Below are 16044 nucleotides of genomic sequence, written 5' to 3' on the forward strand. Positions count from 1 at the left end.
AAAGACGGAGCTAGGTAGTTGCCGACCTGATTTGAGTTAAGCTATGTTGGAATCGGGGGCTCATGTGCCATTACTAGTTCCGTAACTTTTTTAGCGCGTGCTAATAACACGATTAGCATCGTAGCGAGCAAATTATGCATAACGTAGCGTTCAACTCCTAAATACGCTGTAGCGCCGCTAAAACGATGAAATATCCTATTTTCTCCATGGTTGCAATACAACTTGCAACTCACAAATACATGAATCATGATGCAATCGTCCAGTGCAAGAGTTGACTAAGCACGTTCTTGGCTAGTTGAGAACTAGCAAATTCTTATATGTATTTTTTTTTGCTACTCCCTCTCTCACAGTTTATAAGGCACGCGCGTATCCCTAGGTCGCAAATTTGATCAAGTTAGCATTAGTTATATGTTATAAAAATTATATCATTAGAAAGTTCAAATGTTCTATTTTCTAATGATATAATTTTTGTATTATATAATTTAAATTATATAGGTTAAATTGATGATCTAGGGGTACGCGCACGCCTAATAAACTGTGAAGGAGGGAGTAGTCTTGATTAGTTTGAATATAAAGAGAACTCTGATAGCAAGGGTAATGCAGGCAGGCAGATACTAGTTTGATTCGATGGACATCTGAATCTATGTTAGACAGGGACAAAGACGGAGATCTGAATTGTGCTGGTCGAGTGGGGTTCGTCCAGTGTTCCCTCCAAAACCACGAGCACCACTTCATCCTCACCTCCCCTGCCTTCCACTCATCTCACTATCTCTCCCTCCACTCTATCTTATTCTTCCTCCTTAACCTCTCCCCGCAAGCTCAGTCCTCCTCCTAGCTGCCTGCAACCTTGATCCACACTCGCTCTCTCTCACCGTTGCGGCGCCATGGCCGCCGTCACGGCTGCGGCCGTCTCCCTTCGCTCTGCCACCACCGCCTCCACCCCGTCCAGCACCCCACACTCCCACTGCAGCTTCCCCTCCGCCGCAAGAACCACCGCCCGCCGCGGCCTAGTCATCCGGGCGCAGGCCGTCTCCACCGACGCCGCGCCGGTGAAGGCCAAGAAGGAGTCGAAGAAGCAGGACGAAGGGGTGGTGACGAACAAGTTCCGGCCCAAGGAGCCGTACGTCGGCAAGTGCCTGCTCAACACCAAGATCACCGCCGACGACGCGCCCGGGGAGACGTGGCACATGGTGTTCGGCCACGAGGGGGAGGTGCCCTACAAGGAAGGCCAGTCCATCGGGATCGTCGCCGACGGGGAGGACAAGAACGGCAAGCCGCACAAGCTCAGGCTCTACTCCATCGCCAGCAGCGCGCTCGGCGACTTCGGGGACTCCAAGACCGTGAGTCAGCTGAGCTGAGCTGAGCTTGGTCGATTAATTCTACCTTCCACTCTGAACTGCGTTAGTTTTCGGCTCAGTTTTAACTGTATTTGTGTGCAGGTTTCCCTGTGCGTCAAGCGCCTGGTTTACACAAACGACCAGGGGGAGGTCGTCAAGGGAGTCTGCTCCAACTTCCTTTGTGAGTTCCACCTCTGCTTCTGCTATCCTGCCCTTGCTCTGCTCTAAAGATTTTGATTCTGAAGAATCTGCTAGTAATTTTTCAGACTTCAATTTTTCGAAAAACAAAATCAGACTTCAGAGTGTTTCAGTTCAGTTCAGGTTTTTAAATTCAAAATCGGTTACTTATTTCTTTATTAGACTCTTATTATTCAGTGGATTCAATAAATAAAATCGGCAATGGATTTTACATGTTGTCAGTATCTCCACGGCTATTTTTCAACTGCAACATGTACTTCCCTCTGAAGAATCTGCTATCAAGTGTTCAGTGTTTAGTGCTAGTTCAAATCAGGCTTTGCAGATCGGAATCTGTTACTTTCTGATTGTTCCTTAACAGGATCCAACAAATTTTATCTGGATGGCTATTTACCCACACTGGATATAATCGTTTGTAGTATGCCACTCACTCTGGATATAATGCAGGCGACCTCAAGCCTGGCGCTGATGTCAACATAACAGGACCAGTAGGCAAGGAAATGCTCATGCCTAAGGACCCCAATGCCACCATTATCATGGTAATCTTCAATTCCTTGTTTAAAAAATCCGCTATAAATCCATGACAAGCTGATGGTTAATTAGAAATTTCCTCACCACCGACCACATCTACTACTTGCAGCTTGCGACAGGGACTGGTATCGCTCCATTCCGGTCATTTTTGTGGAAGATGTTCTTTGAAAAGTATGAAGACTACGAGGTATATGATCATTATGTTGTTGTACCACTCCCACCTAGTAGTGTAATTCACAAAATAGACTACTTCTTTAAACAAGAAAACTGAATGAACATTTATTTGAATTTTTGTGTAGTTCAAAGGTCTAGCATGGCTCTTCCTGGGAGTTCCGACGAGCAGCTCTCTGCTCTACAAGGAGGTGAGAATACCGATAATCTATTGTAATCTATATGAGAATTTTTCTCTCAGAGTGCTACCTCTTCTTCTGTGTGACACTTTTTTTTCACTTGTAAATATTAGGAGTTTGGAAAGATGAAGGCCAAGGCGCCAGAGAACTTCCGGGTGGACTATGCCATCAGCAGAGAGGAGACCAATGCGCTAGGAGAAAAGATGTACATTCAGACGAGGATGGCCGAATACAAGGATGAGTTGTGGGAGCTCCTGAAGAAGGACAACACCTATGTCTACATGTGTGGGTTGAAAGGCATGGAGAAGGGTATCGATGAAATTATGATCCCATTGGCTGCTAAAGAGGGTACTAAACAATAAACATATATGCTTTTGAATAGTTTAGATTCAATAACTTGAGAAGTTTTCTTGTTTGTCATCGCAAGTGGTTCTGAATCTTGCATGTTTTTGGTGCCAGGAATCGATTGGTTGGATTACAGGAAGCAACTGAAGAAGTCGGAGCAATGGAATGTCGAAGTCTACTGATTCTTGTGTTTTTACTGCCAACATTTTATTGTGCATATGTACGCACCCTATGCGTGCGATCAAGATGTACGTATATAAAGTAGATACAGGTGTATTTCTGACATCTTTTCATGTTGGTTTTCCCAAGATCCATACATACACTACTATAAGTACTATTCCTTTCTGCTCAAAACTTTTCAACAGATTTTCTCTCCAAAATGTTACATATCTCGAAAAGATAGGCAACATCCAAATCCAATATGATCCCTCCACACGAAAATACACATATCCAAAAGACACGCAAAGCGATTGTAGTATACACTTTTCGGTTTTAATATTTCTGTTACTTTTGGTTCAGACGATTATCCATGTACCCTAGTTTTGTTTGGATTAGAGCCTAACCAGCTTCACGAGTCATAATATTCTGAAGCTTTACACCTGAGTGACCTTACATGAACAAGAAAGATTAAGAAAATAAGCGAGAGTTGGAGAACTTATTGCTGCACTTGTTAATTAACACCCCATTGGAGGACTCTGTCTTTCAATCTTCAGTCAGGGCTGCAATTGCACTTGCTGCTGCTGCTGTTCTCTGTCATGTTCAGAAACTTTTGGACGCTGCTGCAAGGCCTCCTGCCTCTTGCCCCACAGCAGTAGGTACAGCCCACCTATCACAAACACAGATCCCAGCACACTGCAGATACAATTTTCAGGTGTCAATCATCATGAATATATGATGTGATCAGTGTCTGCCAGAAACTCTGAATCTGAGTTTACCTTCCAAGGTATAGAGATTCGTGTAAGATGGAGAAGTCGATGATGGCGACGATGATCTGCACAACCGGGATGAATGCGGAGACGAACACCGGGCCACGCTTCTCAATGCACCAGGTCAGCAGCACGAAGGACACGCCGCACGCCACAATCCCCTGAATTGGTTAGGCTGGTCATCAGTGACCGTTCACATACCAAAAACAAAGCCAAATTAAGGAAGTCGGGGAATTTTTGGTGGTTGATGGAATTACGTACGGCGTAGAGGACGGTGAGGATCTGGAACTTAGAGGTGATGAGCCATGCGGCGAGGTTACGCTTGGCGCAGAGCCCGATGGCGGCGACCTGGAGGAAGCTGAAGGTGGACATGAAGGCGTTGCAGGAGTAGACGTAGGGGTACTTCTTGGCGAGCCGACCGTGAAGGAGGTACCAGCAGGCGAGGCAGACGCAGTTTCCGAGGATCGCCACCGTTCCCAGCGTCCACCGCCTGCTGGACTCGGCGGCCGATAATGGCGACGACGAAGGAGCAGCAGGAGAAGCTGAGTGATGGAGGTGGGTGTTGGTGAGGGGCACGCCCTTGTAGAAGGTGAGCACCATGGCGCCGGCGAGCGAGACGAGCGTGCCTGCGAGCTTGGCGCGGCCCGTCCCCGTCCGGAGGTTGAGCTTCTCGGAGCGGGTGACGGCGGCGAGGAGGAAGGTGAGCACTGGCGCCAGGTTGGAGAAGGCGGTGACGAAGGTCGCCGTGGTGTACCGCAGCGCCACGAAGTTCATGTACTGCCGCAGCGCCGCCCTGGTGCAATCATCATCAATGCAAACAGAAGAACGAATGAAAATCTTTAAAAAAAAAAGATCATGTATGGATCGTGAATTAATTCCAAGATTTGGTGGAGCGCGCGGGAGTTGCAGTTGCAGGTACGTACCCGAGCGCGGCGCTGGCGAAGAGGTACAGGAAGATCTCCATGGTCATCTTGGGCCTGGACTTGCGCTCCCTGAAGAAGGCGATGGGGCCGAGGAAGAGCGCGGCGATGAGCTGCTGGAGGGTGACGAGCACGAGCGGGTCGAGGCCGCCGTCCATGGCCACCTTGACGAGCAACACCATGACCGCCGCCGCCACGTTGAGCGCCACCATGACCACCACCGGCAAGAACCCACCGGTCGCCATCAATCAGCTATCGCTCTGCCACGGCAACTAGGAACGCACGCACGAACTGAATCAGATGGATATGGATATGCTAGGAGCAGCAAGGTCGGTTTCAGGTGGACTTTATAGCCGCAGCTGCTGCTTCGGTTTCGCATGTGCTGTGCGTGTGAAGAATAACAAGAGGAGGGAAGAAGAAGACGATGACGACTTGATCGGATGATCGATGCCGATCGCCGAGTGAGGAAGCAAAGAATCGTTTTAGATACGGCTCTTTAATTTCTCCAGCCCCGGCCCGCCGAGAAAAGGCGTCCAAGATTAGATCGGTTACAACTGAAGCAGGCCAGGCGGTGTCCACTGGCTGAGGCCTGAGGGTAGCTAGAAGATAGTGCAGTGAGACTGTAGCATGCATGTGTTGTGTGGTACCCCAGGATTCCAATGTAGCCACCTATCTTTTCCCAAAGGGAGCAACAAAAAAGGTCTTTTCTTTTGCCCCTCTTGACTGTAGTACAACGAGAAGGATGTATCAGTGTACATGGTGAGTACTGTGTGTGTGTTATCCCCTTCTCCTTCTCAATGGTGCATGCGCGCGCAGTTTGGTCCATGCATGCACGTTCGGCGGCGCTACACCTATATTAGCTCCACCGCCCTACTCTCTCAGCCTAGGTGCTAACACATAGGCCTCCTTCATCTCATCCATCTCACAGGTATTGTACTAGTAGGTCACAAGCGTGCATATCACAACACTGTGGAACTCATTCGAGGGTGTGTTCCACTTTCAGCTTAAAAATCTAGAATATCTATCACAGTGGATTGGAAAAGGGAACCAACAAAGTTTGTTTTTTCTCTCGGGAATCCAAATGACGTGGTAGCTGATTGGATGGATAATTTACACGTGTAGCTTCGCGGTTGTATGGACCTTCCCATTGTGACCGGTCTAAAAACTATCTAGACCATGTCAAACAGCTTACCATGGCCAAGTGTCATGCTATCCCCTCTATGTCGGATTTAACCCCAAGTTAGGTGTAGCATGTAGGTACTTGCGGTGATCCTACACACCGCTGCATGTTTTAGTTCGTGAATTGTCGATATAATACTCTTGAAATACCTTTCAAGAGATATTACAATCTTCAAAGTAGTATAACAGATAGATACATTATATTATATGTGCATGCTTTTGTTGGTGTTCGACTCTCGGTTTCTTAAATCAGCATCATAGTCCGATAAAGACATATGTTAAAAGAATTGCAATATGCTAATCCTGATCCATAGTAAGTATCGTGGTTTAGTTCAAATTTGGTTGATTATTTGATTACCCATGCTTCTAAGTATTTCTTTTAAATATTACACTTAAGGATTTCTTTTAACTAAAAACCTTATTTAATTTCCTTTGTTATAATTCTTATTGATTCAGAATTTTAATTAATTTTTTATTGTAGAATATTGATTTGAAATGGTTTCTATTTTTTCTATTTTATTTAATTATTTGACCTTCTTTTAATTACTTAAAATAATATTATAATATTAAAATAATTAATGAATTTTTCATAGTTCACACAAAATAAAATAAAACTCATATTATTCTTTCTGATATAATTTGGGATGCAAATCCAATTTTCATTTATTTTTGTGTGTACTCAGTATTTTTCTAGAATTTTCAAAAGTTCAATTCTAATTATTGCCCCCACATGGCATGTGGACCCCAAGTAATGACCACAAAAGCCTCAAGCTTGGGGAAATCTCAACAACTTAACTAGAGGCCCCAAATAATCCACTGCGAGCTTTACACCAAAATGATTAATCTCCATGTCACCTCTAAGCCACAAAGTCGTTTAGGGTTCCAAGAAGAGAAGAGGAACAATCACCGAAGAGTAATACTTAAGCTTCTCAGTGTTACTTCCACGAATCTTTTTGGAGAACTTAAACTGATGCACCAAATAAAGTCGCAAGAACAGAAGTGAGCAAATCCCACCACAACAAATAAAGAGCTATGGAGGAACAAGGAAGGAATAACAAAGGAGGAATCCACAAAAAACTCCAAGATATATATCTAATATGTTCTCCTAACCTAAGAGGATATATTGGTTTTGTAAATGTAGATCTAGATTTCCCCTCTCTTTTCCATCAATATGATTCAAGAACGATAGGAGGAATCGAGAGAAAGGGCAAGCTATTCAAGGTCAATAATGGAGGAGAGAGAGTGGGAAGAAGGAGCCTCCTCTTTGAGAATAAGCGTCATTTATAGGGCCCCTCAAAAACTAGTCGTTGTAGGCTCACTAACCCTAGGGATTCCATCCCGAGAGGCCGAAAATTGTAGCCCGAGGGGCGGGATACTCCGGGCCGGTTGGGCCGGTATCTCCGCCATGAACACTTGCCAATCTTCGTTCTGGTATATGTGACTTGCGCCGCTTGGCACAGAACTGAGAAGCTAGATTCGGAGAGTAGGGGTGATACCTTCGATCCGAATTACGGATGCAGTATAATAGCTTTTACCCTAGAATACCTAGGGTTATCGAACCTTGGGAAACACTTGCTGATGGTTAAGGAAACGTCTAGAAGACTTCCTATTTTGTTTTATCTTACGTTTACCAGACCCTTCTTAGTTTGCTTTGTATCCAAAGTTGTATCGGCGGATCGAGAGAGGCCAGGGTTGAAGCTTCACTTGCAGCTATGCATTCATATGGGATACATATAAAGTTAAGCAAATTTATGTGTGAAATGATCTAACATGATAGGATTTGTGGGCAGCACATCCGTAAATACTATATCCCTTGTGATCCACATGCATAACATATAGTCTATTGGTCCAACCGTTATACAATGAAGCACCAAGCTATGGATGATTATTAAGTAAAATATAGACCACATAATTAAGTATGATGATATTATTGTTACTTCCAAGTATAGCACTATATGAACACCCTACTCCCCTATTGTCACTAGGTTTCACGTGTAGACGTCGTTTAACACTCAACCGAGCTCAAACCTTGATCAATCCGCGATGTCTTGGGCACTTGACAAGTCCTCGGATTAAGGTAAGAGACAAAGATAGAAAATACAAATCTTCTATTGAAATCAGCATACAATAATCCCATGTATTAGATGCACATAATCGTAGCAAGGCTAATCCTCAACCCACAGTCGGTGAGGACTACTCACTCATAATAGTAAGACCAATGAAAGAAAATGGTGTAGAAATACTTAGATTGATACCAAATATCCTTACAAGGTCGCCAGTCGCTAGGAGATCCCAATTACAAGGTATGGCTATGACTATGAGATGGAGATGGAGATGGGAATGATGATCAATGGTGGAGGTGAAGTGTTGGATCTTCCTCGGGTGTGTTTCTGATGCAATGTGTGAATGGCAGCTCTTTGTGCGGTGGCTGGAGTCTCAAAATATATAGGGCCTGTTGCGGTCAGAAACCCACCGGCGAGCAGCGACGGGCAACACAGGAGAGCCGGGAGCAACTTAGGGCTGCGGCTGGCCCTGGTCCCTCCGAGCGACGGCCCGCAAAGACTCCGGCACGCACGTCCGATGCTGGTGCAAGGGCGTGCCACCTGACCTATACCTGGTCAGGAAGGTGATGGAGATGCCTCGCTTAGTTTCCTGCATGGCATACACGTAAACATTAAATACGAGCCTCGATCGGCTCTCAGGTTGTCCTGTGAATCGGCTCAAGGAGCCGATCCACCCATGATTTGCACGAGGTGTACGAATATATGGTGGTCCTGCTTGATCAAGATAAAGCTAAAACGATCTACGACGATTTGGGGTTTTCACCGCATAATCGGATCATCCTACTCGTGATTGGGCCTCGCGGTCACGCACGGTGATCGTAAGCCGATCCTAGACAAGGCCTAAAAACCAACACGAGGTTGATCCCCGGAACATCCTGTCTAGGGCTAGCAAACTACACCCTACGCGTCGCTGGATACTCCAACCCTTTGTAAGGCCTAACTATGCAGATATTAAACTAATCCTTGAAGAACAAGGAGCAACCATAACGGATCGGATCTACTAAATAATGATCAAGCGGGGTGCCGCCCCTACACCTAAGATAGGTGTAAGGGCGGCTAGATGTATAAGGGTTGCACTACGACAGCATATGATACGAAGAACAATGCTAACCCTAACACATCTAAGATAACTACATTGCTCGCCATCAAAAAGGCTTCAGTACGAGCAACGCATGAACAACGAATAAACTTGTACTGCCTAGATCGCAAGATGCGATCTAGGCAGCATGATGCTTACCCGGAAGAAACCCTCAAGACAAGGGAGTTGGCGATGCGCCTAGATTGATTTGTGGTGAACGTGATTGTTGTTTATTTCATAAACCCTAGATACATATTTATAGTCCGTAGACTTTCTAACGTGGGAATAATCCCCACCGTGCACGAGACAAACTCTAACTAACCGACACGTATCCTACTATATTACAGATACACGGGCAAACTAGCCCAAACTTTGCATAACAGGCCGATTCACGTATTTCTTCCATGTATATTCTTCAAGTCCATCTTGATCACGGCCCACCTCTGACTCGGTCAAATTCTGGTGATAACACATGCCCCACTGGTTTTGGAATTGATAATTCCAAAATCACTCTGCTCTTTCTTCGCCGGGTCATGTCGTGGCAGAGCAGAACCGTCACAGTATCCTTCATCATGATGCCTTGTCTTCTCAACTTCTCTGCAAAATTTCATAGCTTTAGCATCACTTCCTCGGAAACTGCAATGGCATTAAATCTCCACTAGGCTCCTCCTTATTTAACTGTGCCGATTGATTAGCCCTCTTCATCCCCTTTCCCTGTTCTAGCTATCGGCACCGAAAAAACCCTCTTTCCCTGTAGCAATGTCTTCCTCTTCCTCCGTCTCCTCCGGCGTCTCCCTCCAGTCTTCCTCCTCGAGCGAGCCGGAGTGGAACTTTGATCATGTGCCAGACGGCCCACCCGAAGCACTCGTCGGGTCAGATGGCGACCTGCCTCTGACGGATGGGGAAGACGACCTCAAGTTCCTCATCGAAGGGGAGCTGATAAGCGAAAGCGAAGACGACCTCCATCCCTGGGTGAAACCCACCTCCTCCGACGGGAAGGAGGAAGAAGAAGAAGGAGAGGAAGAAGAGGAAAAGGAGGAGGATGATTCCTCCTCCTCTGCTAAGCATCCGCCGGCAAAGCGATTCCGCGCTTGGGCGGACAGCGAGGACGATGATGATGACGAGGAGGAAGAGGAAAAGGAGGAGGATGAATCCTCCTCTTCCGCCGGATATCCGCCGGCCAAGCGCTTCCGCTCTTGGGCGGACAGCGAGGATGATGATGATGACGAGGAAGAAGAAGCTCCGGCCGAGGGCTGGGGCAGCAGTGACGAGGAACTCCCTGGAAGCAGCGCCGACGGCAGCTACAACGGCGATGATGAGGACAGCGACGACCCCTAGAACAGGGGCAAATTAGTGTAGGACTAGTAGTAGCAGTGCACTAGGCATCAGATCCCCCTTTTGAGAGCCATCGGCTCTTTCCTGTAAAGCCGCTCCTTTGAATTAATAAGAATTGTTCTTCCAATTTGACTTTCAATTAATCCAATGTCAAGCCTTCCGCTCGCCACACCAAGACCGATAGCAACGTATCGGATCAGATACCGATTAGACCGTCAGTCAAGCACTTCTCAAATTCAGACTGTGATTTGGTATCTGACCATAATATTTCGCAATCCTACAGCCGATGGCTGTTCATCGGCTGTTTTGAGAACCTAATCTCCTTCATTTTCTTGCAGTAACAGGACGGTCCAAACCCTGTAGATGACGATGGCTTCCCTTTCAGGCTCCTCTCCGTAGCTCTAGCAGCCTGCTTCTGCAACGACTCACCGCTTTCGGAGAAGGTTATGGTGCAGGGTCAGCCGATGCAACTCCAATCGGCTCCCAAAAACGGAGTGTCTATCAAATCAGCTGCCCCCCGAGCCTCAGTCAAGGTGAGAACAGTGGCGAGGATACACAGTTCAATCCAAGGGCCCTGAACTCAGGCAAATTGAGACAGCCACCATGTAGAGGTCCTAACCACGCCTACGAACGTAGCTGGGAAAATAGCCAACTTGTAGACGCATCAGAGCCGATCACCCTTCTTCCTTCGAAAGCCGATATTGCAGATGAAGTACCAACGGCTTAAAGAGCAAAGGGCTGCCTTGTGCCAAAACTGACGTTTCTGCCAGTACTGCTGAACTGTCGCAAAGGGTTGGAAGTCCTCGAAGAGAAGGTTCAGGTACCAAAATCGGCTCATTGTTTACTCCCTCGAGGAAGCAGAAGGCATCACAACTGAACTGAAAACCGACCTGGTCGAAATCCGTGTCTTGAACACGCAGCCGGTAGATCTTGTGTAAGTGTACTAGAGTCGATGGCTGTGCATCGGCTTTGTTTCTTAGTTCTAAAGTCGATGTCCGCGCATCGGCTATATATCGTGATGCTGATTTTTTTTTTACTGGCCGATTTTTCTATCGGCCCCCCAATATTTCACTGCACACATGTTGAATCTGCACATGTTCATCTGATTAGGTGCCCCCCGAGCCGAATCTGTCAGGTAACTGCAGATATCGGCTCTGTAGTTAGCCAAGGCACTGTATTTGCACGTCGGCTCCAGTAGGACCAATGTTGATTTTTCCTAACTCATCAGCCGACGTAAAACCGCTGCCCAGCAGATCGATGTTGAACACAAGCAGAACATGTGGTGAGGATAATTTTGGCCGATTGCTGGAATCGGCCTCCATATTGAATCGCTCAATGAAGGTTTTGTAATGTTCCTTCATAGATCTTTGGGGCCGATCCCAAGGATCGGCCTCGCCATGTTTGCTCATCAGTTTGTTCTTGCTACACGGTCAGGCCGGTGGATAAGACCAGCCTAACCCTGCCCTTCGTCACGTCGATGCGCTCGCAGTCGTCCAAATTGATACCTGAGAGTGGCTCTTGGCCTGCTGTTTCCCAAGCGTTCATGCCAGCCGTTGAAATCTCGGCTGAGTCATCTGCATGGACGACCTCTACCTCATCTCCATCCCACTGTATTACGCATTGGTGCATCGTGGAGGGAATGCAACAATTGGCGTGGATCCAATTTCTTCCTAGCAGAACAGCATAGGTGCTCTTGCTATCGACGATGAAGAACGTCGTAGGGATGGTTTTCCTTCCTACGGTCAGATCCACGTTCAGAACACCTTGTGCGTTAGACGCTTGGCCGTTGAAATCACTCAATGTTACGTTGGTCTTGATCAGATCCGAGCTAGAGCGTCCCAACCGACGTAGCATAGAGTATGGCATAATGTTGACTGCCGCTCCGGTGTCCACCAGCATCTTGTTAACAGGCCTCCCATCGATATAACCTCGCAAGTACATGGCCTTCAGATGTCTGTAGCTTCTTTCTCGTGGCTTCTCAAAGATAACCGGCCGTGGGCCGCAGTCAAGTTGTGCCACAGGTGCCTCGTCTAATCCTGGAGCACTGAACTCCGTAGGAAGGATGAACACCATGTTTGTGCCAGCCGATGTTTCATCATCGGCTTTCCTTTGCTTGGGGCGCCACTCCATTTTTTGTGGTCGACCCTCTTCATCCAGGGTTCGCTGGACCTTCGCGGCCAGATCAGGCCGCGCTTTCCTTAGCGTGTGCAGGTATAACCTTTCGGCTTCCTCCAAGCCACGCAGTCGCTGAACCCTACGCTTTTGGGAACGGCTGAGTCCATCAGGGCACCACCTTGGCCGGTGGTACCTGTCTTCTTCTTCTTCATCATCGTCTTCCAAATCCTCGAGATCTTCCACCCGAGGGGACTCAGCGTGTTTGCTTCGAGGTGGGAGAGGCCCTAGACGTTTGAACACGGACACGTTAGCTGCATCCTTCCTCTTCTGTCTACATTCTGGGCAGTTACCGATTGTAGGCAATCGGCTCATTCCTGAATCCCAGCAGTGTCTGAAGAAGGGGCAGTCCCAGTGCCTATCCTCGTCGTCTTGCTTCCTCGATTCTTCCTTGGCACGGCGCTCGTACTCCTCCTCATCGCGATCATGCCGACGATGTCTCCTGGCGTCCCTAGCCAGACGATCTCTATCATCATCGTCGCTGGATCGTCGGCGTTGGCTATATTGACTCACATACTTGTTGAGGAGGTGATCAGAGAGAGGTCGCTGATATCTTACATTCTTTACTTCTCCCTCTGTGATGTAGCGCTTGCCATCATGACGGAGCCGATCGCGTGGAGCGGCCTCCTCTGTGTCCTTGCTACGAGAGCAGCTGCCCTCATCTCCATCCTTGCCAGAGTGGTGTCCAGGTCCTACCATGTTGACGTTGAACGAGAATCCTGGCTGGCAACCTTCAGGGTAAGTGCACTCCACCATGTTAACGGCGGGGAAGGGGTGGGTGTCGACCTTCATGGCGTACTGGTTAAAAATCAGACGTCCTTGTTCTATCGCCATTTGGATCTGCTGACGCCACACCCTGCAGTCGTTGGTGGCATGGGAGAACGAGTTATGCCATTTGCAGTATGGCTTTCCGTTCAACTCCTGTACCGTGGGGATTTTGAGACCTTCGGGTAACTTCAACTGCTTCTCCTTGAGTAGGAGGTCGAAGATTTGCTCAGTTTTAGTCACGTCAAAATCAAACCCTCTGGGCGGACCTGGTGGCTTCACCCATTTGCAAGACACGGGGGTCGCCCCTCGAGTCCATTCAGCCACTGCTACTTCTTGATCTGCCTCAACCAGGACTACCGCACGCTTGAATTTGTCCTGGTACAGGTCCGGGTGGCGCTGTTCATATAAAGACAGTTTCTGAACCATGTGCGCCAGTGAAGGGTAGTCTGCTTGGGAGGCCATATCCTTGATTTGTGATGCAAGGCCCACCACGCCAACTCGGCGCTTCCTTTTCGATCAGGGCAGGCCGAATAACATCGGTTCCTAAGATTTCTGAAGCGCTGGACGTATTCTGCCACAGTTTCTCCACGCTTCTGACGTATTTGTGCTAGATCGGCAAGGCCAGACTCGGAAGCCTCTGAGTGATACTGCATGTGGAACTGTTCTTCCAACTGCTTCCAAGTCCGGATCGAGTCTGGTGGCAACGAAGTGTACCACCCGAAAGCCGATCCTGTGAGGGACTATGCGAAGAACCTCACACGTAGCTCATCTGCTGCTGAGATCGTGCCCAGCTGTGCCAAATATCGGCTCACATGCTCAATGGAGCTGGAACCATCTGATCCATTGAACTTGGAGAAATCAGGGAGCCGATATTTGGGTGGTAGCGGGATCAACTCGTACTCGTTGGGTTACGGCTTGGAATAGCCGATTGTCCTCCTTTTCGGCACCATGCCGAACTGGTCTCTCAGTATGGTACTGATTTGATCCGCGGTGCTGGCTGCAGGAGTCGAATTCTGAAGATTCGCCGGAGTGGCATACTTAGCCAGCCATGCTTGCTTTTCCAGCTCTGAGCCAACTGCAGGAGCTGCGCTCTGGAGGTTTGTTGGAGTGGCGTACTTAGCTAGCCACGTTTGCTTCTCAAGATCTGTCGCTGAAGTTCCTCCTGCTTTTCCAGAAGTCCCTGCTGTTGCAGTCTGGTTTGTGAGTGCCCAGTTACTGCAGTCTGGCACGTATGTGCACGTGTATCCGTGAGGGATCTCCTTAGGCGCCTCGTACAAAAACTGGTAGTCGCTCGGGTCACCACCGATCTTGTAGACGACGAATGCCGGTGAATTCGGCACTTCTGGTGCTGCCAACGCGAATGGCAGCGGTGGATGGGACTGGAGTGGCATCTCTCCTTGGTATGTCCCGAGAGCTGGTCCTGACGGAGAGTACTAGTGCCTCATGATTTCCTGGATCACCCGAAGAGCAACACGCTCCAAAGTGTTCACCAGGTTCTCAGAGTGGCGGTGCAGCGAGTGAGCCACCATGTAGTTAATCTCCTGACGCAGGGACCTGGTGCGTTCTTCTGATGGGGCGGATAGGTCTATTCCATCGAGCGCACCTTCAGGCGAGAACCCTTTCCACCTGATGCCATGTGAGCGGGTTCTGTGAAAGGAGCCGATGAGGTCGGCTTCGAGGATCGCTTTGACCTCGTCATAATTCTTCTTGAGCTCCTCGGTCAGATCCTCGTACGTGACTGGGGTGCCGTCCGCCATCTCAGATGTAGATGGCGATGTGGTTGATGTAGAAGATTGTCCCACCGGGCGTGCCAGAATGTGTTGCGGTCAGAAACCCACCGGCGAGCAGCGACGGGCAACACAGGAGAGCCGGGAGCAACTTAGGGCTGCGGCTGGCCCTGGTCCCTCCGAGCGACGGCCCGCAAAGACTCCGGCACGCACGTCCGATGCTGGTGCAAGGGCGTGCCACCTGACCTATACCTGGTCAGGAAGGTGATGGAGATGCCTCGCTTAGTTTCCTGCATGGCATACACGTAAACATTAAATACGAGCCTCGATCGGCTCTCAGGTTGTCCTGTGAATCGGCTCAAGGAGCCGATCCACCCATGATTCGCACGAGGTGTGCGAATATATGGTGGTCCTGCTTGATCAAGATAAAGCTAAAACGATCTACGACGATTTGGGGTTTTCACCGCATAATCGGATCATCCTACTCGTGATTGGGCCTCGCGGTCACACACGGTGATCGTAAGCCGATCCTAGACAAGGCCTAAAAACAAACACGAGGTTGATCCCCGGAACATCCTGTCTAGGGCTAGCAAACTACACCCTACGCGTCGCTGGATCCTCCAACCCTTTGTAAGGCCTAACTATGCAGATATTAAACTAATCCTTGAAGAACAAGGAGCAACCATAACGGATCGGATCTACTAAATAATGATCAAGCGGGTGCCGCCCCTACACCTAAGATAGGTGTAAGGGCGGCTAGATGTATAAGGGTTGCACTACGACAGCATATGATACGAAGAACAATGCTAACCCTAACACATCTAAGCTAACTACGTTGCTCGCCATAAAAAAGGCTTCAGTACGAGCAACACATGAACAACGAATAAACTTGTACTGCCTAGATCGCAAGATGCGATCTAGGCAGCATGATGCTTACCCGGAAGAAACCCTCGAGACAAGGGAGTTGGCGATGCGCCTAGATTGATTTGTGGTGAACGTGATTGTTGTTTATTTCATAAACCCTAGATACATATTTATAGTCCGTAGACTTTCTAACGTGGGAATAATCCCCACCGTGCACGAGACAAACTCTAACTAACCGACACGTATCCTACTAT

The 16044-nt window shown here is 48.3% G+C and overlaps 2 protein-coding genes across 2 annotated transcripts; one reads left to right on the plus strand and one right to left on the minus strand.

Annotated features, from left to right (window-relative positions):
- Window positions 1–761: 761 nt before the first annotated feature.
- LOC127311666 (ferredoxin--NADP reductase, leaf isozyme 1, chloroplastic) lies at window positions 762–3112 on the plus strand. The gene is made up of 7 exons (XM_051342116.2): window positions 762–1340; window positions 1440–1518; window positions 1980–2071; window positions 2173–2250; window positions 2363–2425; window positions 2527–2761; window positions 2873–3112. Exons 1-7 carry the CDS (start codon window positions 885–887, stop codon window positions 2938–2940), a joined length of 1071 nt encoding a protein of 356 aa, XP_051198076.1. The 5' UTR covers window positions 762–884; the 3' UTR covers window positions 2941–3112.
- A 129-nt stretch (window positions 3113–3241) lies between these two features.
- On the minus strand, window positions 3242–4978 carry LOC127311667 (WAT1-related protein At3g30340). The gene is made up of 4 exons (XM_051342117.2): window positions 4608–4978; window positions 3946–4477; window positions 3694–3845; window positions 3242–3610 (listed from the first exon to the last, which is right to left on the minus strand). The coding sequence occupies exons 1-4, from the start codon at window positions 4847–4849 to the stop codon at window positions 3472–3474; spliced, it is 1065 nt and encodes a 354-aa protein (XP_051198077.1). The 5' UTR covers window positions 4850–4978; the 3' UTR covers window positions 3242–3471.
- Between the last annotated feature and the right edge of the window lie 11066 nt (window positions 4979–16044).

The sequence above is a fragment of the Lolium perenne genome, chromosome 7 (genome assembly GCF_019359855.2).
Source record: "Lolium perenne isolate Kyuss_39 chromosome 7, Kyuss_2.0, whole genome shotgun sequence".
Taxonomy (NCBI): Eukaryota; Viridiplantae; Streptophyta; class Magnoliopsida; order Poales; family Poaceae; genus Lolium; species Lolium perenne.